The sequence below is a fragment of the Lepidothrix coronata genome, unplaced genomic scaffold (genome assembly GCF_001604755.1).
Source record: "Lepidothrix coronata isolate B3197 unplaced genomic scaffold, Lepidothrix_coronata-1.0 Scaffold439, whole genome shotgun sequence".
NCBI lineage: Eukaryota > Metazoa > Chordata > Aves > Passeriformes > Pipridae > Lepidothrix > Lepidothrix coronata.
The window spans coordinates 1,461-26,281 of NW_016690619.1; the positions used below are offsets into that span (position 1 = coordinate 1,461).

Sequence of the window (24,821 nt, forward strand, 5' to 3'; positions counted from 1 at the left end):
TCTGAATCCTCACTCCCTGCCCCACCCCAATCCCAGTCCCAATTCCCACCCCAACCTAATTCCAATCTAAACCCTAAACTCCAGTCTCAATTCCAACCTTAATCCCCATCCCAAACCAAACCCTAGCTCCAGTTCCCACCACACCCTAATCCCAGTCTAAACACTAATTCCCACCCCACTCCCAACCCCATTCCCCATCCCAATCCCAGTCCCAACCCTAATTCCAGTCCCAATCCCAGTCCCCGTCCCGTGACGTCACCGAAATAAACCCCGCCCTTCACAGTGACCACGCCCCAAAGGACCCGCCCTCCATAAACCCCGCCCCAAAGGGGCGGGATCTTGTCTCCCTCGCCCCGCCCCTCTGCCCGCGCCGTCGCGTTCGCCCCGTACCCAGCCTGACCTTCAGACCAATAGCAGCGCCGCGTCCCTCCTTTGCACCGCCCCCCACCCCTTGGCTGGACCAATAGGAGCGCCGCGCGGCACTGGCCCCGCCCCCGGGGCGGTGGGGCTGCGCGGCCGGCGGAGGTTTTCCTGCGCCGCCATCTTGGTTCGGCGGAGCGGAGCGAGGAGGGGGCGGTCCGCGACCCCCGCCATGGCCGCCACCGCCGCCGGCGCCGGTGAGCACGGCCGGGGGGACCGCGGGGGCCGTGAGCGGCCGGGGGTGGCTGAGGGGCGAAGGGGAGATGAGGGGGGGCTGAGGGGGTGCGTGGGGGGCTGAGGGGGGGCCATGGAGGTCTGAGGGGCGAGGGGAAGCTGAGGGGTTGCGTGGGGGTCTCAAGGGTTGCGTGGCGCTTTCAGGAGGTCTGAAGGGTGAGAGGGAGGTGAGGAGGGCTCTGGGGGGCGAGGGGCAGCTGAGGAAGTGCGGGGGGGTCTGAGTGGTGAGAGGAAGGTGAGGAGGGATCTGAGGGGCGGGGGGGTCTCAGGGGGTCTCAGGGGGTCTCCAGGGGTGCACGGGGGTCTCGGGGGGGTCTGAGGGGTGAGAGGGGGCTGCCAGGGGCAGCTGAGGGGGTGCGTGGGGGTCTCAGGCGGTCTGAGAAGGCCCTGGAGCCCTGAGGGGGATCCTGAGGGGCTGGGAACGGGGGGGGGAGTCCTGAGGGGATCCTAAGAAGGACCCTCGGGGGGTCCTGGAGGGCTGGGGGACCCTGAGGGGGCCGTGGGGGGCCCAGACAAGGGCCCGAGGCAGCTTTGGGAGGGCTGAGGGATTTGGGGCCACTGAAGCTCCTTGGATTTGGGGTCCCCGGAGCTGGAGGTCCCTGGATTTGGGATCCCCGGATTTGAGGCTGATCCCCAGATCAATCCTCGGGTTCATCCCCATAACTCCCTGCGTGCAGGAAGCTGCTCATCTCTGATTTTTGCCAAATAAAGCCCAGAGTGTGTGATTTTATCACCTTTTTGGCTAAATCGTTCTGAAATGAGTTTGCATCCAGGATGGTACAGCATCTGTGAAGTTGTACTGGATTTACAACGTGGTGGCCAAGATCAAAATTCGAGTTTATTTGTGTTTTCTGGGGTTTTTGATCTTCTGTCTTAGTGCTTTGTGGCTCACGGGACACACTCATGTTTGTCCAGGAGCGTTCCATGACCCTGCTGAACGATTATGGGGTTTTATTTTAACATTATGAGAAGTTTTTGTGGCTTTAAACGTTGGGTCACTCGTGTGTGAGGATTCTGAGAATCCAGGGAGGGAGGAAGAGACTTGTGGCTTCAAACTGTGTTTCCAGGCATTTGTGGAAGTGGTGCTTTCAGGGTTTCGTGATTTGTTGCGTAATAAGAAGGTTTTAAACAAATTCTCAAGGAAAACAGAAAGAACTTTCAACATCTGCGTTTAATATTTATAACCCTGGGCAGAGCGACCAGAGTTTGCTCAACATTTTTACACACTAAACATGGGGATTATTAGGAAAATAAACTCTGAAGGAGGATTCTCACAAATAATCTGGGTCTTCTTTCCCATGATGTTAAAAACCAGACTTCAGGGCTCCAGTGAATGCTGGATAATGCCCCAAAATGCCCGGAATGTCTCCCCAGCCCAGCTGGGCTGTGGTGAAAGATGGGAAAAGGAACCACAGAAAGAAGTTGGAAGTTATTTGGGTGCTCAAAAAGTTACTGGAAAAATAACTTGGGACTTATTTATGTGCTCAAAGTTGTCGGAAAAGGCAATTTAACTGTGTTTTTGAACTAAAGGACACTTGAGTCGTAAAGAGTGGAGGGGTTTGAAAGCTTTTGGTTTTGTCAATTTGATCAAGTTTTTTGGTGTTTAAATCTCCTGGTTGGGAGTGAACAGCAAAGAGCCTCCACTGGCAGGGGAAGGCATGAAAAATCCAACTACTTGCCTTAGTTGCTTTATTTGACAGGTTTTAATATTAATTTGCATTATTAGGAGGTGTTTAGTGCTGGCTGGGTGAACACAGGAACATTTGGTTTTCCAGAAGCTCGATTTCAGCCACTCAGCAATGGAAGAAACGTTCTTTTCCAGGTTTTTTACCTAATTTCTGTGTTTCTTCTCGGGGGAGGTTCCCCTGGGGATGAAAGTGCTGAGCTGGCCTCGCCTGGGAAGCTCAAACAACCCAAAAAACCTCCTACTTCCTTAAAAAAACCCGTTTAACGTACCCCAGGCACAGAAATGGAGATGTTTTGTAAGCAAAAAGCCCTAAAAGCAGAAATATCAGAGCCTTGTAGTTGCGAGTGAAATGCAGAGTAGTTTTAATGTGCTTTATCTGCTCCCAGACCTGCTCCTGACTCTTTGGGGAGTTCACAAATGGTTGAATTTAAAGCAAATCATGTTGTGTGTGTGTTCCCCCCCCAGGCCTCTGCAGCAAAAGGCCCCAGTTTTGGTGTGTTTTGTACAATAAAAATGCATTTCCAAGCTGCTGCAGCCCCTCTGGTAAATCCCAGCTGGGAGGATTTGCTGTAAATTCATTTTGGAGGGTTTTTTTCCCCCTGTGGAGATTCCAGTGGTTGCAGCAGAGCCTTTCCCAGGAGAGCTGGGCCAGGAGCCTGGAGCGACATTGAGGGGGGGGTTTGGGATTTACAAACCTTTCCCTTCTGGCCTTAATTAGATTTAAAACGTGGGGAAGGGAAACAGGGCTTGGTTCTGGGAAGGGCTGGGACAGACACCCCACGAGGACGTTGGAAAAAACCCACCTGGGGCTTCCTGGGACTCTCAGCACTGCTTGTTCCCAAGGAAGGTGTCCTTTTGGACACCTCCAGGAGTGGTGGCTCCACCTTTTCCATTCCAGTGCCTGACCACCCTTTCCAGGAAGGAACTTTCCCTGATTTCCAACCTGACCCTCCCCAGGTACAACTCGAGGCCCCGTTTCCTCTCACCCTGTTGTTCCCCTGGGAGAAGATCCCGACCCCCACCTGTCTCCCCCCTCTTCCAGGGAGTTGTGAGGAGTGAGAAGCTCCACCAGCTGCTCCAGGAATTCCCACTGAGCTCACCGGCACAGAGCTGGTGTTGGGACTGGGGAGAAAACAAGGCTTTGGGAGGAATGTCGGTGTTTCTGTGCCTATCCCGGGCATTCCAAAGGGTGAAAAAGCCAGAGCTCTTCCCGTGCCATCTCCCTGCCCGTGTTCTCCCTGGTTTTGGGGGGATGGAGCCACACTGGTGGCAAAACAGGGGCAGTTCCTGCTGCCAAATCTCAGGGTCTTTCCCAGTTTTCCCCTTGTGCCGGAGAGGGGAATGTCTCCCAGTGGGAAGCTGAAGCCCCAGGTGAAGGGGGTTCCTCTGGGGTGCTGATCCAGGCACTGGCTCCACTCCTTGGAAGTGCCAAAGGCTCTAAAAGCAAACAGCAATTCCTTGGGAGTTGGGATCAGAGGAACAACCCGGTGTCACTTCCTTCCCCTGCCCAGGGCGGAAATTCCTTCCCCTCCATGAAGGGATTTTCCGCCCTGCTCCAGGAGCTCCATTTGTGTTAAACAGGACTGAGGAGAAGAACCCTCCTGACCTGCTTTATTCCCACTTGAAACTCTGTTTGGTTAAACAAAATCCTGGGATATCACCTTGGCACTTCACTTGGGAATAGGGGATGGGCCACAGGGGTGTCCAAGCAGCCCAAAATCGAGCGCAGAGGAGACAGGGAAGGGCTTTCACCCCTGGTTCTTTGTTCTCCTGTTGTTTTTAGGAATTCCAGCAGATCCTGGTGTTCCATTGCTGGAGTTGGTGTTGGATGGGGTGTGCTGGCTCCTGCTGTTCCTTGGGATTGTTGTTGTTGGCTCCTCCAGCTGCCAAGTGTTGAACTGGATGCTTATCCCATACCGTAGCCACCCCTGGGAAATCCTATGGATTGGCAGGGAAAAAACTCCCTCATCAAACCAGCTGCTTGGAGGGAAACAAACGGGGCAGGCAGAGGGGCTGGGAATGGGAATGGGGTAAAACCCAGCTGATTTGGGAAGAAACAGCAGGAATTTGGGAGCGTGTTTGCTGCGAGGCCCAGCCACACTTGTACTGCTCCACTTCCAGCTGCAAATCATCCCGCTCTGGAAGCGAAATTAAACCCGTGTTGGGCTCAAATCTGGCTCTGGGAGCTGGAGGAAAAGCCTGGGAAATTCAGCTTAACCCCCAGTGTTTTCCTGAGTTCTTTAAACTCAGGTGTTCAGTTTGTCCCCCCAGCTGGGGCCGTTCCCTGCCCGAGCCGCTCCCGGTGCCGCTCGCCGTGGTTTGGGAGCCCAGCACTGGGGTTTTTGGGGGCGTTGGGGTGGGTTTGGGGCCTCTCTGCTTGGGTAAAGCACAAGTGGTTTTGCTTCAGGCTCCGCTTGAAAGGTTGTGGTGGAGATTTTCGGGCTGGAGTGACCGTTTTGGGGCAGTTCAGCAGCAGATTCATGACCATTAAAATGAACATAGAGCTGACTTATTTCAGAAACGGGGGAAAGTGGTTTATAGTGGATTTAAAAACTCCTTCTGTGGTGCAGAATAATCTGATTTAGTGCAGGGGGACATGGGTTGCAGCTCTTGTGATGTGGTTTCAGCATAAACCAGGCTGAGAAACGGCTCCAGAGCCCGAACTGATCCTGAACAATCAGGGTCAGGGAAAAAGAGGAAAATGAAATCATGGAACCTCAGACTGGTTTGGGGTGGAAGGGACCTTAGAGATCCCCTGGACCACGGCTGGGACACCTCCCACCAATCCAGGGTGCTCCCAGCAGCTGTGGAAGAGCACAGGCAAGCGGGTGATGGTGCCACTGGTGCCCACTGGTCTGTACTGGTGCAGACCAGAAGGGATCAGCTGAACCAGGGCGGGTTTGAGGCACTTTTGGAGCGTTTTGGGTAATTCTTTGTCTGGGATCGGAAAATAAACCCTCTGTAGGTTGGTGTCGTGAGGGAAACTCGCAGCTCAGCTCCTCCCCTGCTCCGTGCTCGTGCAGTCAGGGATGAGAAGGGGCTCCCACCAGGCTCCTCCTCTCTCCAGAAAAGATTCCACATCTTTTAGCTTGGCAGCCTCGGCGTTCCAGCCCAGGGAAGCAGCAGCGTGTGCTCCGCGCCCGGAGCGGCCCCTCGGAGCCGCCCACGAAAGGACACAGGCACCCATCGCCCCAAATCAGCCCCTGCACATGCTGACACACCACTGCTTCTAGTGGGGAGGGCGTTCCCCTGAGCCAGAGGGGCTTGGACAAAAATCCTGGTTGATTTTCCTGTTTGTTTTCCCCCCTCCTGTTCAGAAATGGCATCGGACGTTTCCTCGCTGGGCGCAGCCGTCGGCTCCGGGACCCCCGGATCGGGAGCCCAGCCCGGAGGGGCCGTGGCTCAGAGGGGCAGCAAGAGGAGACCTGGGTGAGTGTGTGCTCAGGGGGGTGCTTTTGGGGGGAAAAGGGGCTTTTTGAAGAAGCTTTTGGCTGGGAAGAGCCGCCAGCCCTGGGAGGGGGAAATGTGGCTGGTCCTGAGAAGTCTCCTGGCTCCTCCAAGGGTGGGATTTATCCAGCCCTTTCCTTCGTGGTGATATCTTTGGGCCAGATACACCCCTTAAAGAGGAGGTTAAATTCCATCTCAAACAGGCATTGAAAGTTGAGTTGCACCTTGGAGGAGGAGCAAACTCACACCAGGGATTGAGAGCGAAGCAGGAGTCGCTGAAGCAGCAGCAGCAGCTGCTGCAGGATGTGGAGGAACAGGGAATCTGGATTTTGGGGCCTTACTCCAACCTTTGCAGCTGTGCCGTCCCTGGGAGGGGTGTGGGGAAGCCACAATGTGCTTGTGGGAGGCTTTTTGTTTGCTGAAAATGCCTTTGCAGATTCAAAGGGGCTGGAGTGGCTGTTCCCAGATTCCTGGCACAAGAAATGGCCTCGTAATTTTTAAGCAAACTAAAATCTGTTCCTGGCCCTTCCCAGTCACTCAAACTCTTTCCTTCAGCCCCATTTGCTGGTGCTCCCAGTCCCCTGCAGCTCCTCCCACCCTCCCTGCTCCCCTGCATTCCCGGTTTTCCATCCCAGAAGGAAAGGTGGGAAGTCCTTCCTGCTTGTCAGAACTGGGGGTTTGGCCCCGTGTGAGCAAACAGGCACCAACTGAACTTTAACTCCGGGAAAGTTTTACCCTCTTCTCTTTTTTTTTTTTATTTTAAGTGCACCCAATGCAGGCTTTTGAGCTGGGAACACTCTGAGTGGCCTGGCTGGCTCCCAGGAGATCCAGAGCTTTTGGAACAGGAGGCTGGGATGCAGTGGGTGCTCCAAGCGACTTCTCTTCCTTTGGAACTGGTTTTCCTTGCTCTATTTCTGATAGACACCCGAAGGAAGCCCCTTTCCAGACTTTGTGGGTTGTTTCACATTAGAATCACTTAATTATTTTGGGAGTACTTAATTCTTCCTTTCAGGAATCATCTGCATCCATAAGGACAGACAGAGAAGCAACTTAAAGGAGACACCACTGGGTTAATAATGTTCTTCCTTTTGTTTTTCAGGCTGGACTTTGATGATGATGGAGAAGGGAACAGTAAATTCCTCAGGTGAGGGAGAACGTGGCATCCACAAGTTTCTGTCCTATGGTCTTGGGGGTGTCTGTGTGTTTTCCCTGGAGCAGGATCTTGCTGCTCCCGTGGCTTTTCCTCTCTGGAAGCAGCGGGAAGTGGCTCCACTTCCTTCAACTCTTCCCTTTCTCCCAGTCAGCAGAAATCCCCCATCTCTGCAGCTTTTGTTGCTGCCTCAGACACGTGTTAATTCGCCCTCATCTGTTGTAAGGATGCTTCAGTTCCAGAGGCATCCTTATTCCCAGGGAGCTGGCGGGGCTGCAAGGATCTCCTCGTGATCCATATGGAACACAGAAGAGCTGGAATGTCTTGTGTCGTTTATTTGTAGCCTCATTAAGTGGTTTAGGATTGAATAATGAGACTGGAACTCCACGTGTTCCAGTGCTTTAAGGAGGGCTGTGGGATGGCTCCAGGATGAATGTAGGATTTACCTATGGAAACCCCTGGGGTGAAGGTCTTGATCTGGGTGACCTTTATCCTGCCAGTGCAGTTTAATATATTCCTTTTTATGGGATTGGACTGAGTGTGATCCCCCCCATCCCTGATAGGAATGTGGGGTGGAAAACCCCGTGGAGGGGATGCCCAGAGCTCAGCCACGGGGTTTGGGGGAGACAACTGAACATTGTCCACTCACAGCCAAGTTTTTAACACCAGGCCCTTTTTGTTTGATTTATTAAACCTTGATTTCTTCATGGGTTTTTTTGAGAAAGAAGGAATTGTAAACACTTTGCCCTCTCCCCTTCTCCTAGATGTGACGATGACCCGATGCCAAACGATAAAGAGAGATTTGCCAGGTAAGGACTTGCTGGTTTGGAAGCCTTTTGTGCCAAAACCCCTTGATTCAGGAGAGACCTTGCAGCACCTTTCTCACTGGCCGTTGGATCATCTCCCTCTGAGGGTGCTCCAGAGGATCCACACGTTTTCCTTGGTGCTTCTGGACAGTTCATGGAGTGTGATGAAGTGACATTGCTCTTTTGCACCGCTCCTTTCAGCTCTGGCCTCGGACTCTCCCTCTTTTCTCCTGCTCAGGGAACTTGCAGAGATACAAGTTTCCTGCTTAGTTACAAGTTGTCCTCGAACAGGGTTTCCTGGGGTTGTGTGTTTTATGGGCAATTGGGCAGAAGCTTTACAAATTGGGAGTTTCCCTGGAGATTGTAGGGAATGTTTTGGCTCCTGATGCCTTTCTGGTGTCTGACAGTAGCTCTGATATCCAACCTACACCTCCCCTGGCACAACTTGAGGCCGTTTCCTCTCGTCCTGTTGTTATCTGGGAGAAGATCCCGAACCACCTCCATCTCCAGCCTGCTCCCAGGGACTTGCAGAGTGAGAAGGTCCCTCCTGAGCCTCCTTTTCTCCAGGCTGAGCTCCCTCAGGAGTTCTCCAGCCCCTTCTCCTGGTGCTCCAGCCCCTTCCCCAGCTCTGTTCCCTTCTCTGGACACGCTCCAGCCCCTCAGTGTCTGTCTTGCCCTGAGCTGCCCCCAGGACTGGAGGTGCCCCAGCAGTGCCTAAATTGGGGGTCTCTGCCCTGCTGTTCCCTGCAAAGGGCTCCAGGGAATTCCAAGCTGGGATTCTCCAGCTTTTTAAGTGGTTTGAGTCATTCTGAAGTCAAGCAAGTTAGAAATACGTTAGAGAGAGTAGAATATTTCTAATATTAGAAACTGGTGAGCAAATTAGAATTCAGTAAATGTCTTAAAACTCCAACACACATCAGGCACCAATTAAATGTGGAGTATTGCAAACTAATGACTGTTTTATTTTATGGAACTGCTCCTCTGCAAAACAGACCTGTCCCTAGGCTGGGTTTCCTAGTCCATCTTTCCATTTTTATTTTTCCATTTCTTTCAACTTTTTTTCCATTTTTAGCTTAGCTGGCTGATTTTATTTTTAGGTCTGATGATGAGCAGAGTTCAGCGGATAAGGAGAGACTTGCCAGGTAGGAGACCGGAGATTTCCAGCATGGACAAGCAGAGTTTCCTTTCCTTAATGTCTCTCTAGGCATCCCTTCTCTTTTTTTTTCCCCCCCCTTCTTCCCTCATCTGCTGCAGAGGACTTAACAGACTCCTGGAAACTGCTGTGGAATTGAAATTAGGAGGGGGAAGGCATTTAGGAAAGGCACATCTCATCCTTGGGAGAGTGTTTTTAGGGGATGCACAGAAGGATCTATTTGCCAAAGGCCCCAGGTTGGGCTCTGGCTTTCACACCTGTGCTAAACACAGCTTCCCTTGTCCTGCATCGAGGGCTCACCTGGGAAAGGTTTTGTGTCCCAGGAATGCTGTTGGACTCAGGGAACAGGCACAAAAAGGGGTGTTAGTTCAGGGACCTGTCGCTCTTTAAGGCTGTTCCACCCCAGACTTGTTCTGAAGCAAAGCCCAGGACTAAAAAGCCCATCCTGGGTGCTGAGAATGCCCCAGTTTGGGGCAGTTTGTTGCCCTCTGGCTGTGTTTGAACCCAAACCTGCCCCTCCAGGCAGCCTCTGGTGGCTGCAGTGTGCCTTGGGAGATCAGCAAGCCGTGGAGGTGAGGCCTGGGAATACAGGGAAGCAGCAAAGCTTGCCAAGGGATTGTTCCCAGGAGCCTCTACTGAAGGATATCTCATAGAGCCATGGAATGGTTTGGGTTGGAAGGGACCTTAAAGCTCATCTCGCTCCTGGCAGGGACACCTTAAAGGTGAGGTCACTGAATGAAGGAGTGAGAGGGGAGGTCACTGAGTGTTTGCACACACCTGGTAGTGAGAAACGCTCCATTTTTGTATTTATCCTCTTTATTCACCTGCCTGTCCTTGTTCCTTCCAACACCTCCATCTCATTTCACTTCCCACCGTGTGCCTCCTTGCACCCGATCACCCTCCTGTACAGGAAACCTGGCTTTTGAGCTCTGTTTTGGAAAACCCACCTTAGGAGCCCAGTTAATTGACGTGTTCTGGATAAAAAGAAGCAGGTTCTGGTCTGTGGGGTTGATGGGGGCTGTGCCCTGTGAGCCAAAGGGGTGCCAAGAACCTCTTTGAGGGGGCAGGAATGGCCGTGGTGTCTCTTTAGAGGTTGGTGTTGCCTGGCCCGTGGGCTGCCTGGGTTGATCTGTGCAGAAATCAGGTGTGACCTGCTCTCGAGTTTCCCTCCTGGGATTCTGTGAAAGGCTCTCGGTGTAACAGAGAAGTGTCTTCCCCAAAGCACCACGAGATGAGACTCAGCTGATTGAGGTTCCTCAGAATCCTGGAATGGTTTGGGTTGGAAGGGGCCTTAAAGCCCCTCCAGTCCCACCCCCTGCCATGGTCTGGGACACCTCCTGCTAGCCCAGGTTGCCCAGAAGAGCAGTTGCCCCGGTTTTAGCTGCAGCCACGCTCTGGGTGAGCGAGGGGTGATGGTGGAGGGGATCTCAGGGATCTCCTCCATCCTGGGATGGACAGTGGGGCTCAGTCCCCCTCACCTGCACTGCTGAGAGCAGAGGAGGAATCCCTTTGGCTTCCTGCACGCTGTGGAGTGGAGGGGGAAGCCAAACCAGCTCCTGCTGGTCCCAGGGAGCCGCTGTGACTCCGAGCAAGGTCCTCAGCCCAGAAGGTCCAGGTGTAGCCTCTCCCCTCGCCCTCGTCCCCGCTCCCTGTGCACGCCCAGCATGTGAGCCTGCCTTCCTGCTAACCCGGCGGTGCACCTCCGTGTGTGGCACCCGTGCCAGCCTTCCCACGGTGACTTCATCCTCCTCCTCCTCCTCTTGTGTCCCCCCCCCCCGGGGCTCCTGCAGGGAGAACCACAGCGAGATCGAGCGCAGGAGGAGGAACAAGATGACCGCCTACATCACGGAGCTGTCGGACATGGTGCCCACGTGCAGCGCCCTGGCCCGCAAGCCGGACAAGCTGACCATCCTGCGCATGGCCGTGTCCCACATGAAGTCCCTGCGCGGCACCGGCAACACCTCCACGGACGGCACCTACAAACCCTCCTTCCTCACCGACCAGGTCAGGGCTGGGCACGGAGCTGTGGAAGGGGGCCGGTTGGGAGGGACCTCAGAGCCCGTCCGGTGCCACGGGGACACCTCCCACTGCACCAGGTTGCTCCAACCTGGCCCTGAACACTTCCAGGAGTGAGGGAGCTTCTCTGGGTAACCTGTGCCAGGGCCTCGCCACCCTCACAGGGAAGAATTCCTTCCCGAAATCCCACCTAACCCTGCCCTCTGGCAGTGTACAAACCATCGCCCCCTTAAGGTCCTGGAAGGCCACAGTGAGGCCTCCCTGAAGCCTTCTTGGCTTGATGCTGGGAAATACAGCGGTCAGAGGGGAAAGTGAAACTGTGGCGGGGCGGGAACGGGCAAAACCCAGGGCGGGGGTCTGGCCGTGGAGCTGAGGGGTGTCCGTGTGTCCACAGGAGCTCAAACACCTGATCCTGGAGGCAGCCGACGGCTTCCTGTTCATCGTGTCCTGCGAGACGGGGCGGGTGGTCTACGTGTCCGACTCCGTGACCCCCGTCCTGAACCAGCCGCAGTCCGAGTGGTTCGGCAGCACCTTGTACGACCAGGTGCACCCGGACGACGTGGGCAAGCTGAGGGAGCAGCTCTCCACCTCCGAGAACGCCCTCACAGGTACAGCCCCCCGGGGGCAGCGCAGGGCTGGGAGCGGGCAGAGCCCGGGAGGACTCGGATTAAACCCTTCCCTTTGTAGAAGGAACCAAACCCTGGTGCCTTTCTACCAAGGAGGCCGCAGCCCCCCCCGAGAATGCATCTAAAGGTACCGCACGGTGACACTCGTGCCCTGCCAGTCTCCCAGTTCGATTCCTGGAGCCACACCTGTGCTGGGGGAAGGACTCCCAGGGCAGCAGCATCTCCTTGTTCCTCCTTTTCCCAGGTCGGATCCTGGACTTGAAGACGGGCACTGTGAAGAAGGAGGGCCAGCAGTCCATGAGGATGTGCATGGGCTCGAGGAGATCCTTCATCTGCCGCATGAGGTGGGAAGGAATTCCCTGGGGGAATCTCTGAGCCTCCAGCTGAACTTGCTCCCTGGCCCCTCCACGCTTTTATTTCAGCTTTTTTTGGCTGGTTTTGATGTAAAATGATAGAACATGGCTGGGCTTCCCATACAGCCAAGTTCTTGAGGTGTTTCTTTGCCCTGTTGTGCAAGATCCAGTTTAAAGTAATAATTAGTTTTGGCCCCACGTGTCACCTCCCTTGAGTTCTTCAGCATGAGGGCTTTGTGTGATGGAAATTCAGACGTTCTTCCCCCTTTGTAGGGGATGAACCTTCCTCTTCTTCGAGATACCCAAGATTATTTTCGTGTTGCCCACGAAAGATAAATCCTTTGCCCTCCTTTTCCTACCCCTGGTGCAGGTGTGGCAACAGCTCCGTGGATCCAGTGGCTGTGAATCGTCTCAGCTTCATGAGGAACCGCTGCAGGTAAATAATACGTGTAGTACAAATAATAGATTTATATAAGTAACACATACATAAGTAATACAAAAACCCCTGCTTTTGCTTCACCTCCCCCCACTTGAACCTGCAGCACAACCTGTTTCTCTCTCCCAAGGAACGGCTTAGGTGCAGCAAAGGATGGAGAGCCTCACTACGTCGTGGTGCACTGCACTGGCTACATCAAAGCCTGGCCCCCAGCAGGTGAGGACTCACCTCAGGTGTTCGGGGGGGGCTGCTTTTAAAAGCACTGAAGAGGCCCAAAGTTGCCAATTCCGGGAGCTGAACGTGCCAGGAAATGTTTTGCAAACGTTATCTGTCACTTTTATTTGAAGATTGAAGTGATTTTTGCGGGCGCAGCATCAGAGATCTCTGTCTGTAGAGGGTGGAAATAATATTAAACTGTCTGAAATTTAGAGATTTTGAACCCTTCTGGTGATAAGAGGGAGGGGGAGGCACCTTAATGTTCCAAGTCCCTTGGTGGGGAAGGATACTGAGTTACAAGGAGGGGTGGAGAGGTGTCTTGAGGTCTGTTTCCTGTGAAATGAGCAGTTCTTCCTGCATTAACCCTGCTGGAATTTTTGGCCCCCCCTTCCCAGGTGTTTCCCTGCCTGACGACGACCCCGACGCCGGCCAGGGCAGCAAGTTCTGCCTGGTGGCCATTGGCAGGCTCCAGGTGAGTGTCCCCTTCACCTCCTCCAGCATCTCCTTGTCCTGGAAGCCCCCAGATTGAGACTGTTCCGTGTGAAAACATTCCCTGGTGGCCACAGAGCCCCAGCGCGGGGCTGGCATTGCCAACGCTGCCCGTGTCCCCTGCCAGGTGACCAGCTCTCCCAACTGCACAGACATGAACAACGTGTGCCAGCCCACAGAGTTCATCTCCAGGCACAACACCGAGGGCATCTTCACCTTCATCGACCACCGGTGCGTGGCCACCGTTGGCTACCAGCCCCAGGTGAGCGCCCCGAGGGGCTCTGGGACCCAAAACTGCTCCTCAGACTTTCTCCTCCTTCCACATCTCAGCTCTGCTTTCACACAGAGCTGCTCAGCCACACCCAGGGCTTAACCCAGACGTGTTTCTTCTCCACCAGTTGCTTTGCCATGTGTTTTTCCAAGCCCTTTGATCGTGGGAAGGCCGGGTGGCTCTGGATTATGTCAGATGTCAATTAAAACCTTTTTTGCCTTAAATTGAGTTAAAGATCAAACATTAATCAACAGCTGTCGGGCTTCTCTTCAAGAAACAGCACGCCAGGCCCTGTGCTTGGTTTGTGTAATGGGGATCTGGGGGGGGAAGGAGCAGGAACTACCTGTCCAAAGCGGGATTAATTGTGGAATCTGCCTGCCAGATGAACTGACTCGATCTCTCTCACGATTCCTTGAAAATCAGGAACTTTTGGGGAAAGACATTGTGGATTTCTGCCATCCAGAAGACCAACAGCTTTTACGGGACAGCTTTCAGCAGGTAAAAAACATTGGAGCTGCCCTTTGCATGCAGGGTGGGACTCAGGTTGGGACTGAGGCTGGAATTCTGACTGGGACTGAGGCTGGAATTCAGATTGGGACTGAGGCTGGAATTCTGATTGGGACTGAGGCTGGAATTCAGACTGGGACTGAGGCTGGAATTCAGACTGGGACTGAGGCTGGAATTCAGACTGGGACTGAGGCTGGAATTCAGACTGGGACTGAGGCTGGAATTCAGACTGGGACTGAGGCTGGAATTCAGACTGGGACTGAGGCTGGAATTCTGACTGGAATGCCTCGGTGCTTGCAAAACGGCGAAAAATTAACTGGAAAACCGAGAGGAAAACTAAACCTTAGATAATTCTCCTTTGCAAACAGATCAAGTCATGTAGTTAAATACAGAACAAACCAGAAGCATCTGATGTCTTTAACTCCTGAATCCCTGCTCTGGCTGCTGGTCCAGGCTGCCTTTAGGGCCAGGGATGTGGCTCCCAAGGGCCTGCTTGACTTGCTGTGCTCCTGTGGCTGAAACCCTGGTTCATCTCTAGGGCCCAGCCCAGTGCTGCAGAACCCGAAATGGAGGTGGTTTTCTTGCCCTGTTATTTCTGAGGGCCTTGGACTGGTGGCAGGGCAGGTAAGGCTGCCCCTGTGCTTTCATGACTCCAAAAACCAGCTGCTCATATCCATTGCTCCAAACCGTTGGAATCGGAGGCGACAGCATGTGTTCCATTTCTTGGAGGCTTTTTCATACATCCCACCAGTGCAAAGGCATAAGAGGAGTGAAGCCAAAAAGGGGACTTTTAGATTCCCCTCCTGTATCCTTTGGGAATCAAGGTGTCCTGAGGGAATGGTGCCATTTAGTTTGGGAAGGCTGAGATGTGCCAGGTTTGAGGCAAAGGGCCATCGCAGGGGTTTCGGGGGGTGGCTCTTGCTCAGGTTGCTCCTCGACACCCTTGGTCAGGTGCTACTCCTGGAATTCCTGGGTTTTTTTTCAGGTGGTGAAGTTAAAAGGCCAGGTTCTGTCAGTCATGTTCCGCTTCCGATCCAAAAACCGGGAATGGCTCTGGATGAGAACCAGCTCCTTCACCTTCCAGAACCCCTACTCGGACGAGATCGAGTACATCATCTGCACCAACACCAACGTCAAGTATGTGCATGGAAAAACGACCTGCCTGGGGGGCTCCTATCCCAGAATAACCGTGGGAGCCTTGGCCTCTCCCCCTCTCCAAACTTCCCACCGCTTTGCACAACCCTGGAGAAGTTCCCAAGTCCCTCGAGCTCCCGTTTCCTGGGCTGTGCCAGGCACTGGAGGACTTAGAAAGTGCAGGAATTGAAGTGTCTTTGGCTGTCCCGTTGTGTGGCTTAACAAGCTGCCAAAATTCAGCTCCAGCAGTGCCTGAAGCCAGTGAAATCTGCCTCAGAATGTGGCTCTTGGATTGCTGTGACAGTCCAGGAGGTTACATATCCTTTGGGAATGGTGGGAGCTGCTCTCTCTTCCCGTGAGGGAGCTCCAGGCCTCTTCCACAAGAGCAGCAGAGCCCCAGAATTCGTGCCTGTGTGTGTGATGTGGAGCTGCAGCCTTGGCAGGGGCAGCCACTGGAGTCTCCAGCAGGCAAACAGGAGGCTGGATTGCTTGGGAAAGGGAAACCCAGGAATCTGCTGCAGGCCTCATGTCCTGCCCTGTGTCAGAGCTACCCCTTTGAACTCCTTCATTCCACACACAGCCATTCCCACATCCATAATGCACCTCCCAAAGTCCCTGTGGAGCAGCAGTGGCTGTGCCTGGTTGTGTTTGAGGGGTGTTTTGTTCAGGGGCAGCTCTCCAGGTTGCATGTGCTGCTTCATCTTCAAGGTCAGGGGCTGCTGAAGCAGCAGCTTCCAAGAGACCCAGAAAACGCTGGATTTTTGTTAATTTATGGTGGGATTCAAAGATTTCACTGGGTTCTCACGGTTCACAGAAGAGCATAAAGAGCTTGCACCACGTTTTGGGCTTAAAACCTGAAACTACTGGTGGTCTCTGAGCGTCTGACAGAGCTAAACTTCAAGGGTTTGGAGGTTCCCACAGCCTTTGCTCGTGCTTTGGGGATGCTGCAGATCCAACCACGCTCCTGGTGCAGGTTATTAATTGCTCAGGGACTGAGCGTGGGAGGCACAGCCCCCACCTCTGGAGCATCCCATTGCACGGCACCTCCTTCCAGGGACACCAGGTGGAAAGATCCTTCCCTCAAACAGGGGTTTACATCTTGCCCCAGGCAGCCACACCCAGAACCCAACTTGGCTTCCAGCTGGGATTTTTTGGAACCTTTTTTTTTCTTTTTTTTTTCTCCCTGTGTTTGCTTTGAAGGAACTCGAGCCAGGAGTCCCGGCCTGCCCTGGCAAACTCGCTGCCGAGGCCCCAGCTGGGGCAGAGCGTCAGCCTCCCCCTGGACATGGGCTCAGCCCCGCTGCCCTCAAGGTCAGGAGGTGCTCAGCTCCTTTTCCCATTTCTGCCCTGCTGTCACACCCCCCTCCACCCCCAAATCCCCCTCTGTGCAGCCAGGAACTCCAGGCTGATGAACCCCTGGCGGAGCTGATCCCTTGGGAATTCTCTCTGGCAGGCTGTGTTCTCCTGTTACAGGCTCTTTCTATTTTAGGCAGCAGCAGCCCCCGCAGGCAGAGCTGGAAGTGGGCCCGGGAAGGGAGAGCCTGGCTGGGTATGAGCACTCCCAGGTGAGTCCTCCCCAGAGGAGGGGTTTGTTGTCCTGCTCGTTGTCCTGCTCTGTTCCTGTCCTGTTCTGTTCTTTGGGGGTTTAAAGGTGCTGGCACGAGGTTCAGGTGGGTCTGAGGGGAGGGTGTTTCTGCCCTTGGGTGTTGCTGGATCTGCTGCTTGATCCCAATATTTGTCATGTGGAGTTGTAGAGTCATGGGATGGGGTGGGTTGGGAGGGACCTTAAATATCATCCAGTTCCACCTCCTGCCGTGGGCAAAGACACCTCCCTGGTTGCTCCAAGCCCTGTCCAACCTGGCCTTGAGCGTTTCCAGGGATGCACAGCTTCTCTGGGCGGCCTGTCCTGCTGTGCCAGCCCTGACTGGCCACGTTATCCCAATAAAACACCGGAATCCCGAGCCCAGCCCGGCCCTCAGCCCCTCTCCGTGCTGATTCCCGCTGTGCTGAGGAGTGACAGGTCCCTGTCCCTGCTCCAGGTCCCCGTGCAGCCCGTGAGTGCTGCAGGCCCAGAGCACAGCAAGCCCCTGGAGAAGGCAGAGAGCCTGTTCAGCCAGGAGCGGGATCCACGCTTCGGGGAGATCTTCACCGGGATCAGCACAGGTGGGTGAGCAGGGCTCTCCTGGACTGCTCCTCCTGCCTGCCCCGGGCACGTCCTTCCTGCCTCTTCCCAGGCTGTACTGGATGCTCCAACCCCAGGGAACCTTCGTGCAGGTTTATTAGAAAGTGGAGAGGAAATCAAATTAAACAGGGGTTAACAAAATCATCTGGAGTTGTGTCTGGAGAAGGAGCAAAGGAGTCCTCCTTCCCGGGGACACATCTCTTCCAGCTGGTTCCCTGTTGCCAGCCCCAGAATGTCTCGTGCTCTCTCTGCAGACCAGAGCAAGGCCCTCCCTGCCAGCACCGTGCCGGCCAACCCGCCCCTCTTCTCCCAGGGAAACACCTTCACTGCTGCACGGCCCCAGGAGAACTTCAGGTGAGGCTTCACCTTCCCACTTCCCACCTCCATTCCCTCTGTTGCATCCCTGTGCCTCCTGGGCATGCCAGGACCTGGGCTGGGTGAGGGCAGCCGTGCCCAGGACACCCAGCTCCACCCAGCAGCTCCTCCCAGTTGTGTCCCAGTATAGAATCATGGAATCATTTAGGTTGGAAAAGCCCTCTGAGATCATCCAGTCCAACTGTTACTGCCCAGTTCAGCACTAACCCCTGTCCCAGGTGCCACATCCACACGTTCTTGGGACACTTCCACCCTTCCCAGGGCGGCCTGAGGGGCAGAGTTACCCCCACAGTTGGGCTCATTTCCCTCCCCCAGTAACTCAGACAGACAGGTTTGGTGCCTCTCCCTCCTGCAATGCTCTTCCCCGGGCTCAGACTCCTCTCCTCTCCCAGGAGCAGCAGCATGGTGCCTCCAGTGAACATCATCCAGCAGCAGCCGTCCCCCGCCGGCCGGATCTTATCCCAGATTTCCCGGCACTCCAGCCCAGCTCAGGTCAGCGGGACCACGTGGGCTGCAGGGACACGCCCGGTGTTCACACCCCAGGTAGCACAGCCCGAACCCTCAGCTGCAGGGTCCCCGCTGCCTTCAGACCCCGCTCTCCGGGGGGGATCATCCCGCTCCCGGCGCCGCGTGTCCGTGGGCTTCCTCCTCTGGGGCTACTCCGGCGACTCGCTGCCGAGCCGAGGGCCGGGGGAGATCCATCCCTCCTCCTCCTCCTCTCCCGTGTTCTTCCTCTCTCACAGCAAGTGGCGTCGCAGCCGGTGAAGACTCGGCCGCCTTCCTTCAGCATGGGGACATTCCAGGGCACCCCGTCCTCCTTCAGCTCCATGACGGCTCCAGGATCCACGGCCTCTCCCACCGCGGCGCCGTACCCGGCCCTGGCCGGCCGTGGCTCCGGCTTCAGTGAGTGTGGCTGAGGGAGCTGGGGGCACCCCGTGGGTACAGCTGGGCTGGGATGTGCTCTCCAGGGGTTTTGGGGGAGCTCCCAAACGTGGAGAGCAGAGCTGGATCCCTCCTTTGACTGGTCGCCCTTAATCACCCTCCAACCACAGAGCTGGGCTCAGTGATCCTTGTGGATCCCTTCCAGCTCAGGAGGATCTGGGATCGTCCCAGCAGATGAATTTTGAACCAAGTCAAGGCTGACTGGGAGGAAACAAAACCCCCTCTGGGCGTCCCTTTGTTCTGCCCCGTGGCAACAAACCCACGACAGGAATTCCTGTAGGGTGACCCTCCCGGGGCACCACCCAGAGCTGTGCCCTTCCCAGTGCCCCAGAAGCACTGGAGAAGCCCAGGAGCGATGCCCTGACTGTGTTGTGTGTCCAGCAGGCACGGAGGCAGCGCAGACCCCGGCCCCGTTCCAGCCCCGCGCCGCCGACGCCGTGGGAATGTGGCCCCAGTGGCAAGGGCAGCACCACGGCCCGGGATCCGGGGAGCAGCACGTGCAGCAGCCCCAGCCCAGCCAGCCTGAGGTCTTCCCAGTAAGATGGGGCTTTTTAACCTCCCAAATCCGGTGGGGTCCACGGGGCTGAGGCGCCTGGAGCTTGTCCCTCTGGTTCAGATCAACTGGGGAGGTCCCAAACTTCGGGATAACCTGATGGAGGTGGAAGTGGAGAGGGCAGGACTTGGCTGTGTGTCTTGGTCTGTTGCAGGATCAGTGTGAAATTCCAGTTGGATTAACCCTTCTGGTTCTAATTAATAACAAAAGAAAAGCCCCAATCCAATAAAATTAAGATAATTCCTGAGAATTCCTTTCCCAGGAGTCGCCGACTATCCCTTAAATTTGCTGCTCCTTAAGTTTGCCCTGGACACAGACCCTGTGTTCCCTTGGGGAAAGGACCATCTTGGTCCTCAGTACCTGCTCCAGCAAACCCACGAGTAAATTGCCAACATGATCATGGAATCATGGAATTGTTGAGGATGGAAAAGCCCCTGAGATCAAGTCCAACTGTTCCCCCAGCAGTACCAAGGCCACCACTAAACTGTGTCCCCAGGTGCCACAGCCACGTATTTTTGGACAGCCCCAGGGGCAGCAACTCTACCACATCCCTGGGCAGCCTGTTCCAATGCCTGGCCATGCTTTCCATGGAGAAATTGTCCCGAATTTCCAATCCAAACCTCCCGGGCACCACTCGAGGCTTGGTTTGGTGCCTGATATTCCCTGATATTCCAGATCCTGACTCTGTCCTTGTCTCCTCCTCTCAGGACATGCTGACCATGCTGGGAGACCAAGGGCCCAACTACAACAACGAAGAATTCCCAGAGTTGAACATATTCCCTTCTTTTTCCGAGTAAAACAAGCCTTAGGGGAGACACCATAAAGCTCCACAATATCCACGTGTAAAGGAAAACAGCCGAGTCTTTCTCTCCAAGAACTCTCCAAACTCTTCCCACCCTCTGGAAGGGGAGCTCCGAGGATGGGTGGCCGTGGAGGAGGAGGAGGATGGTGTGGTTTGGACACCTCCTCCCTGTGGGATTGTTCTGGAAGCTCCAGGACCTGAGTGCCACGAGACCGAAGGCCCCCGTGTTCCCGGAGCCGCTCCCAAGTGGATTTCCGTGGGAGGGATTCCTGGCTGGATCTCAGACAGCCCTTCCACGCTTCTTAAGGTGGCTGTGACTGGTTTTACTTCATTCTCTGCCGTGACTTTTTTCTATCAGACACAAAACTATTGAGATTTTTAAGTACTGGGAGAAGCTCTTCCAAGCGTTATCCCTGTCAATACAATCCTGGAGGATGCTTGAGTAAGAATCCCTGTCCTGAGCCGGTGGTTTTCCTCCTTTTTGGAGGAATTTTGGCTGGTCTTGGAGGGTTGTTACCACGTCTCCAGTCCAGGGTGCTCCACGTGGAGATTCCCACGTTTGTTTGGAATCTTCCCTCTCCTGTGAACTGTGCAATGAAGTCAGTGTGACCCATAACCCCCCTCCCCCCCGTTATCCCGGGATAATTAACGAGCCATAAAAATATTATCCATGTAGCTTTCTTCTGGATGCACCAATTTTCCAGCTGGTGGGTTTTCTGTGCTGCCACAAATTGATGTTTCAACAGGTTTTTTTGGGGAAGAAAACCTGCCCCACACTGTCCATGGAATTTTATCCCATAGAGAGGAGTTCCTTATTGTCGTCTGGACGTAGGAGAATCCCTGGATTTCATCAGGGAATTGCTGAGGAACTGTGTGTTTTCACTACATTTGCTCACTCACCGTCTCCTTAAGGAAGAATTCCTGCCATGGGATGATCCTGTTGCCAAACCACAAACTGTAAGAGGAGAGCTGGAAAAAGTAGGGAACAGAGTGATTTTTTTATATATATATATATATAAATATATATAAAATTTTTAATTTTTAAACCTTGACTTGGAATCTTCTGGCTTTTTCCGTGGAAAAAAAAAAAACCAAACAAACCAACTTGTGGCCAATCCTGCTCTCCTCAGGGGCTGGAAGAACAGTTTGATTCCCTCTTGCTTCAATTCCAGCAGGAAAATTCACTGCTGAGTTGGACTTGGAAGGAAACTTGGCACAACAGCAGCGCAGGGGAAGAATCCCAAGTTTTCCTGGAAGCCTGGTTTTGTTTTAAATGGAATGTGGGTGTCTCTCCCTTCTCCCTGCATGTTGGGAGGGGGGCTCTGGGGACCCCCAGGGTGGTTGTGAGTGTCCCCTCTCTGCTGGTTTGGGGAAGGGAAGGGGGAGATTCCACCCCCCCAGGAGCTGATTCCAGAGCTGTAATTCCTGGATAACATCCACTAGGGAAGTGTGAAACCTTTGTGTCACCAGCCCAGAGATCCCTCCTGTGAGTGGAGCAGGAAGCTTTGCTTTTCCCTCTCCTTTTGTTGGAAAAGTAAGATTTGAAAGCTTTGGGTTTGGGGGTTTTTTTGGGGTTTTGTTTGGGGTTTTTTTTTTTTAATTCCAAATTTCTCTATGGAAAAGTGGGAACATCCCACTTGGAGCCATCCTGTGACCCACCCCTGTCCTGTGATCCAGGGACTTTTCTCCCAGCAAGATCCTCCTCCCCAGTCACATCCCGGGCCCTCCCCCTTGAGCTGCCAGAGGAGGAGGAGGAGGAGGAAAATTCCCATTTCCCGGAGCTTTTGTGGATGACTCGGGTGTAAACACCCCCCTCCTCCCCGTTTTTCCAACTCCTGGGAGAAGAAAACCAGCTGGAGCAGCCCAAATCCCTTGGGAAGGAGGATGAGGACTGGGAGGGGCTGCAGGGTGGGGGACAGGGGACAGGGACAGGGGTGGGACACAACTTTGGCCCTTCACCCCCCTTTGGGAACTGCATTGTTTGTCCCTGGGGGGGATTTTATTGAACAATCACTTGGGGGGGGCAGGATCCAAACCCCCCCCGGGATGTGTCCCAATCCTGAGTTCCTCATCCCGGGAATTCTGGGCAGCAGAGATTTTTTACAACAAGAGATTTTTTTTTTTCCCTTTTTCAAAGCTTTGTCTCATTTCTGCCTCTCTCTGTCCCCCCCTCGAAGGACTGTGGCCCCCAAAACCCCCCTGTTCCCCCAGTTTGGCCCCCAAACCCTGTCCCCTCTCCAAGTTTGGCTCCCCAAACTCTGTTTGTCCCCCCCTGCTTTGGTCCCCCCAAACCCCCATTTGACTCCCCTGGATTTGCCCCCCCCCAAATCCTCATCCCCTGCTCCTTTCTCCCCCTAAATCCCCATCCCCCTGATTTGACCCTCCTACAACCCCTGTGCCCCCCCTGCTTTGGTCCCCCATAACTCCCATCCATCCCCCCAGTTTGTCCCCCCCAAACCCATGTCCCCCCCGTTTGTCCCCCAAACCCTGTCCCCTCTCCAAGTTTGGCCCCCCAAACTCTGCTTGTCCCCCCAGTTTGCCCCCCCAAACCCCCCTTTCCCCCCCTTTTTGCCCTGCCCCCGGTGCCCCCGGTGCCCCCGGTGCCCTCAGTCACACACGGCCACGTCAGGGCCTCGTGCTCGGGGCGATGATTCTGTGCTGGAGCCCCAGGGCTGACTCAGCCCCCCCGGGCCGGGTCACACGGGGGGTGACCCCTCTCTCGGGGACCCCCCTGGGCAGGGGGTGACACGGGGGGGGTCGGGGGGGCTCCAGCCTGACCCCCTTCCCCCTTGGTGCTGCCCCATCCCCTCCGCTCTGCCCTGTCCCGGTCCCAGGACGGTCCGTCCCGGTGCCCGCGGCCGGGGGGTGTCGGTGACGGTGACGATGATGATGTCGATGTCCCCACGCCTGGCACAGGGCACTGGTGCCACCGGGACCTTCCGCCCCGTCCCGCAGGAGCCGCGTGATGGGGGGGGACGGTCCGGGCAGAAAGCACCGTCTGGGCCCCCCTTCCCCCTCGGGGGCCAGCCTGGCACCCCCAAACTGGGCACACGGGGGGGGCCTGCCTGGGTTGGGGACCCTGGGGACAGGGATGGGCTCCTGTGCTCTGCTCCTGCTGTCACAGGATGACCCCGATGCCCCCGATGCGCCGTGTCCGGCCTCTCCTGGAGGCGGTGGGTGCTCAGCCCCCTCACCCCAGGGTGCTGGGGGGGGGTCGGGGGTCCCCAGGAGCACCAGTGCCCTGTCCTGCCCGGCCATGGGGAGGACTCGGGGTCGAGGAGGTGTCCCCAGGGCAGGAGGTGTCCCCAAGGTGGGATGGGGGGGCAGGAGGACATCCCTGGGACCGGGATCCTTGGGGCAGGAGGGTGTCCTGGGGCAGGGTGGTGGGGTGGGACACCCCTGGGGCAGGAGGATGTCCCTGGGACCAGGATCCTTGGGGCAGGAGGGTGTCCTGGGGCAGGAGGTGTCCCCGCTGTGGGACAGTGGGGCAGGAGGGTGTCCCGGGGGCAGGAGAATGTCGCTGGGACGGGGATGTCGCTGGGACAGGGGTGTCCCCAGGACAGGACCCAGCGGCAGCAGCCCCGCGCCGGGGCTGACTCAGCCCGTCCCTGCAGCATCACGTGAAGCCGGGGCAGCCCCCCCGTCCCCCCTCCCCGTCCCCTCGATCCCTCCCCCTCCCCATCCAGACCCGACGCCTGCCCAAATTTTCCGGCTGCCTCCGAACTTCCTCAATCCATCCAGCGGCATAAAAGTGCAGCAGCCCCGGCCCGGCACTCCCAGTGCTCCCAGTGCTCCCAGTACTCCCACCGACGGCTCCATGCTGGGGTAAGAGCCCTGAGGGGGAGGAGGGAGGGGGTCCCAGGGCTGGGCAGGAGACCCAGTGGGGCGGTGGGAGGCTTTTTCCCCAGGGAAACGGATCCCAGTGGGAATGGGAGGGAAGAGGGTCCCATGTGGGACCTTTAGAGGCACAAAGGGGGACACTGAGGCAACATCACGTCTGGGGGGGCTGCGGGCTGGTGTCCCTGTCCCTGCTCCCCCACAGGGCTCTGGGTGCTGGGAGCCGGTGGGTGAAGCCAGGGAGGGGCAGGAGGGCTGGGACCCCCCTGCCTACTCCCCCTGCACCCCAAAGTTTGGTTCTCCACGGTTCGGAGCTGCCGGAAAGACAGGGACGCTGTAATGGGAACCAGCTGGGCCGGCTCATGTGACGCCGGCGCCCGGCCAGCGCTGCCACGGGGGTGTCCTGGCCCCTTATCGGGGTGGGCGGGGGGTCTCAGACCCCCAGATCAGGCTGGGAAGGGTGTCCTGGACCCCAACTAGGCTTGGCAGGGGGTCCAGCCCCAAATCAGGCTGGATAGGGGTTCCAGCCCCAAATTAGGGTGGGCAGGGTGTTCCAGACCCCAACCGGGGTGAGAAGAGGGGCCCAGTCCCCAGTTAGGGTGGCAGGGGGGGGCCAGCACCCCAAACTAGGGTGGGAAGAGGATCCCAGCCCCAAGTCAGGGTGTGCAGGGGGCCATGGCCCTAAGGCAGGGTGTGCAGGGGGGTCCTAGTCCCAAAGGAGGGTCGGCACAGGGCCCAGCCCCCCATACCTGATATGGGGGTGGGCATAGAGTCCTTCCCTCCCCCAGCCCCCCGGCTCAGTGTCTGCCCCATTCCCAGTGCTCAGCTGGTCCCCAGGATGTGGTGGCTGCTGGCCCTGCTGGTCCCTGTGGCCCTGGCCCAGTTGCACCCGGAGCCAGAACTGGACAGGCAGTGGGAGCTGTGGAAGAAAACCCACCGCAAGCAGTACAACGGCCAGGTGGGGCAGGGACCCTGGGGAGGGGGGCTCTGCCAGCTGGGGACCCCCAGGGTGGGACACTGGGGCAGGAGGGGGAAGCTGGGACAGGAGGATGTCCCCAGGGTGGGACACTGGGGCAGGAGGGTGTCCCTGGGGCAGGAGGATGTCCCCAGGGTGGGACACTGGGGCAGGAGGATGTCCCTGGTGCCAGAGGATGTCCCCAGGGTGGGACACTGGGGCAGGAGGAT

The 24,821-nt window shown here is 56.0% G+C and overlaps 2 protein-coding genes across 9 annotated transcripts in view; both read left to right on the forward strand.

Moving 5' to 3' along the window:
- Nucleotides 1-530: 530 nt before the first annotated feature.
- On the forward strand, nt 531-20,895 carry ARNT (aryl hydrocarbon receptor nuclear translocator). Of its 8 annotated transcripts, none has more exons than XM_017839575.1 (23): nt 531-617; nt 5,659-5,770; nt 6,888-6,932; nt 7,703-7,747; nt 8,842-8,886; nt 10,688-10,901; nt 11,308-11,521; nt 11,601-11,666; nt 11,784-11,883; nt 12,263-12,328; nt 12,459-12,544; nt 12,940-13,016; nt 13,161-13,295; nt 13,728-13,802; nt 14,797-14,948; nt 16,146-16,256; nt 16,435-16,510; nt 16,985-17,108; nt 17,382-17,481; nt 17,895-18,045; nt 18,246-18,405; nt 18,826-18,980; nt 19,705-20,895. In XM_017839575.1, the coding sequence occupies exons 1-23, from the start codon at nt 593-595 to the stop codon at nt 19,792-19,794; spliced, it is 2,424 nt and encodes an 807-aa protein (XP_017695064.1). In that variant the 5' UTR covers nt 531-592; the 3' UTR covers nt 19,795-20,895. The 8 variants fall into 8 exon arrangements, with proteins under 8 accessions (XP_017695064.1, XP_017695065.1, XP_017695067.1 ...); XM_017839576.1 differs by having other exon boundaries at nt 18,829-18,980; XM_017839578.1 differs by having other exon boundaries at nt 17,895-17,994.
- A 2,435-nt stretch (nt 20,896-23,330) lies between these two features.
- CTSK (cathepsin K) overlaps nt 23,331-24,821 on the forward strand; it is a 4,272-nt gene continuing 2,781 nt past the window's right edge. The window contains 2 exon segments of the mRNA XM_017839572.1: nt 23,331-23,630; nt 24,463-24,717. Of these exon segments, the coding sequence (XP_017695061.1) occupies nt 23,331-23,630; nt 24,463-24,717 (555 nt within the window).

Coding starts and splice junctions, on each gene's coding strand:
- ARNT (XM_017839575.1), top strand. CDS start 593: ATGGCCGCCACCGCCGCCGGCGCCG. Junction 10,902..11,307: donor CCTCCTTCCTCACCGACCAG/GTCAGGGCTGGG, acceptor GTGTGTCCACAG/GAGCTCAAACACCTGATCCT. Junction 12,329..12,458: donor TTCATGAGGAACCGCTGCAG/GTAAATAATACG, acceptor CTCTCTCCCAAG/GAACGGCTTAGGTGCAGCAA.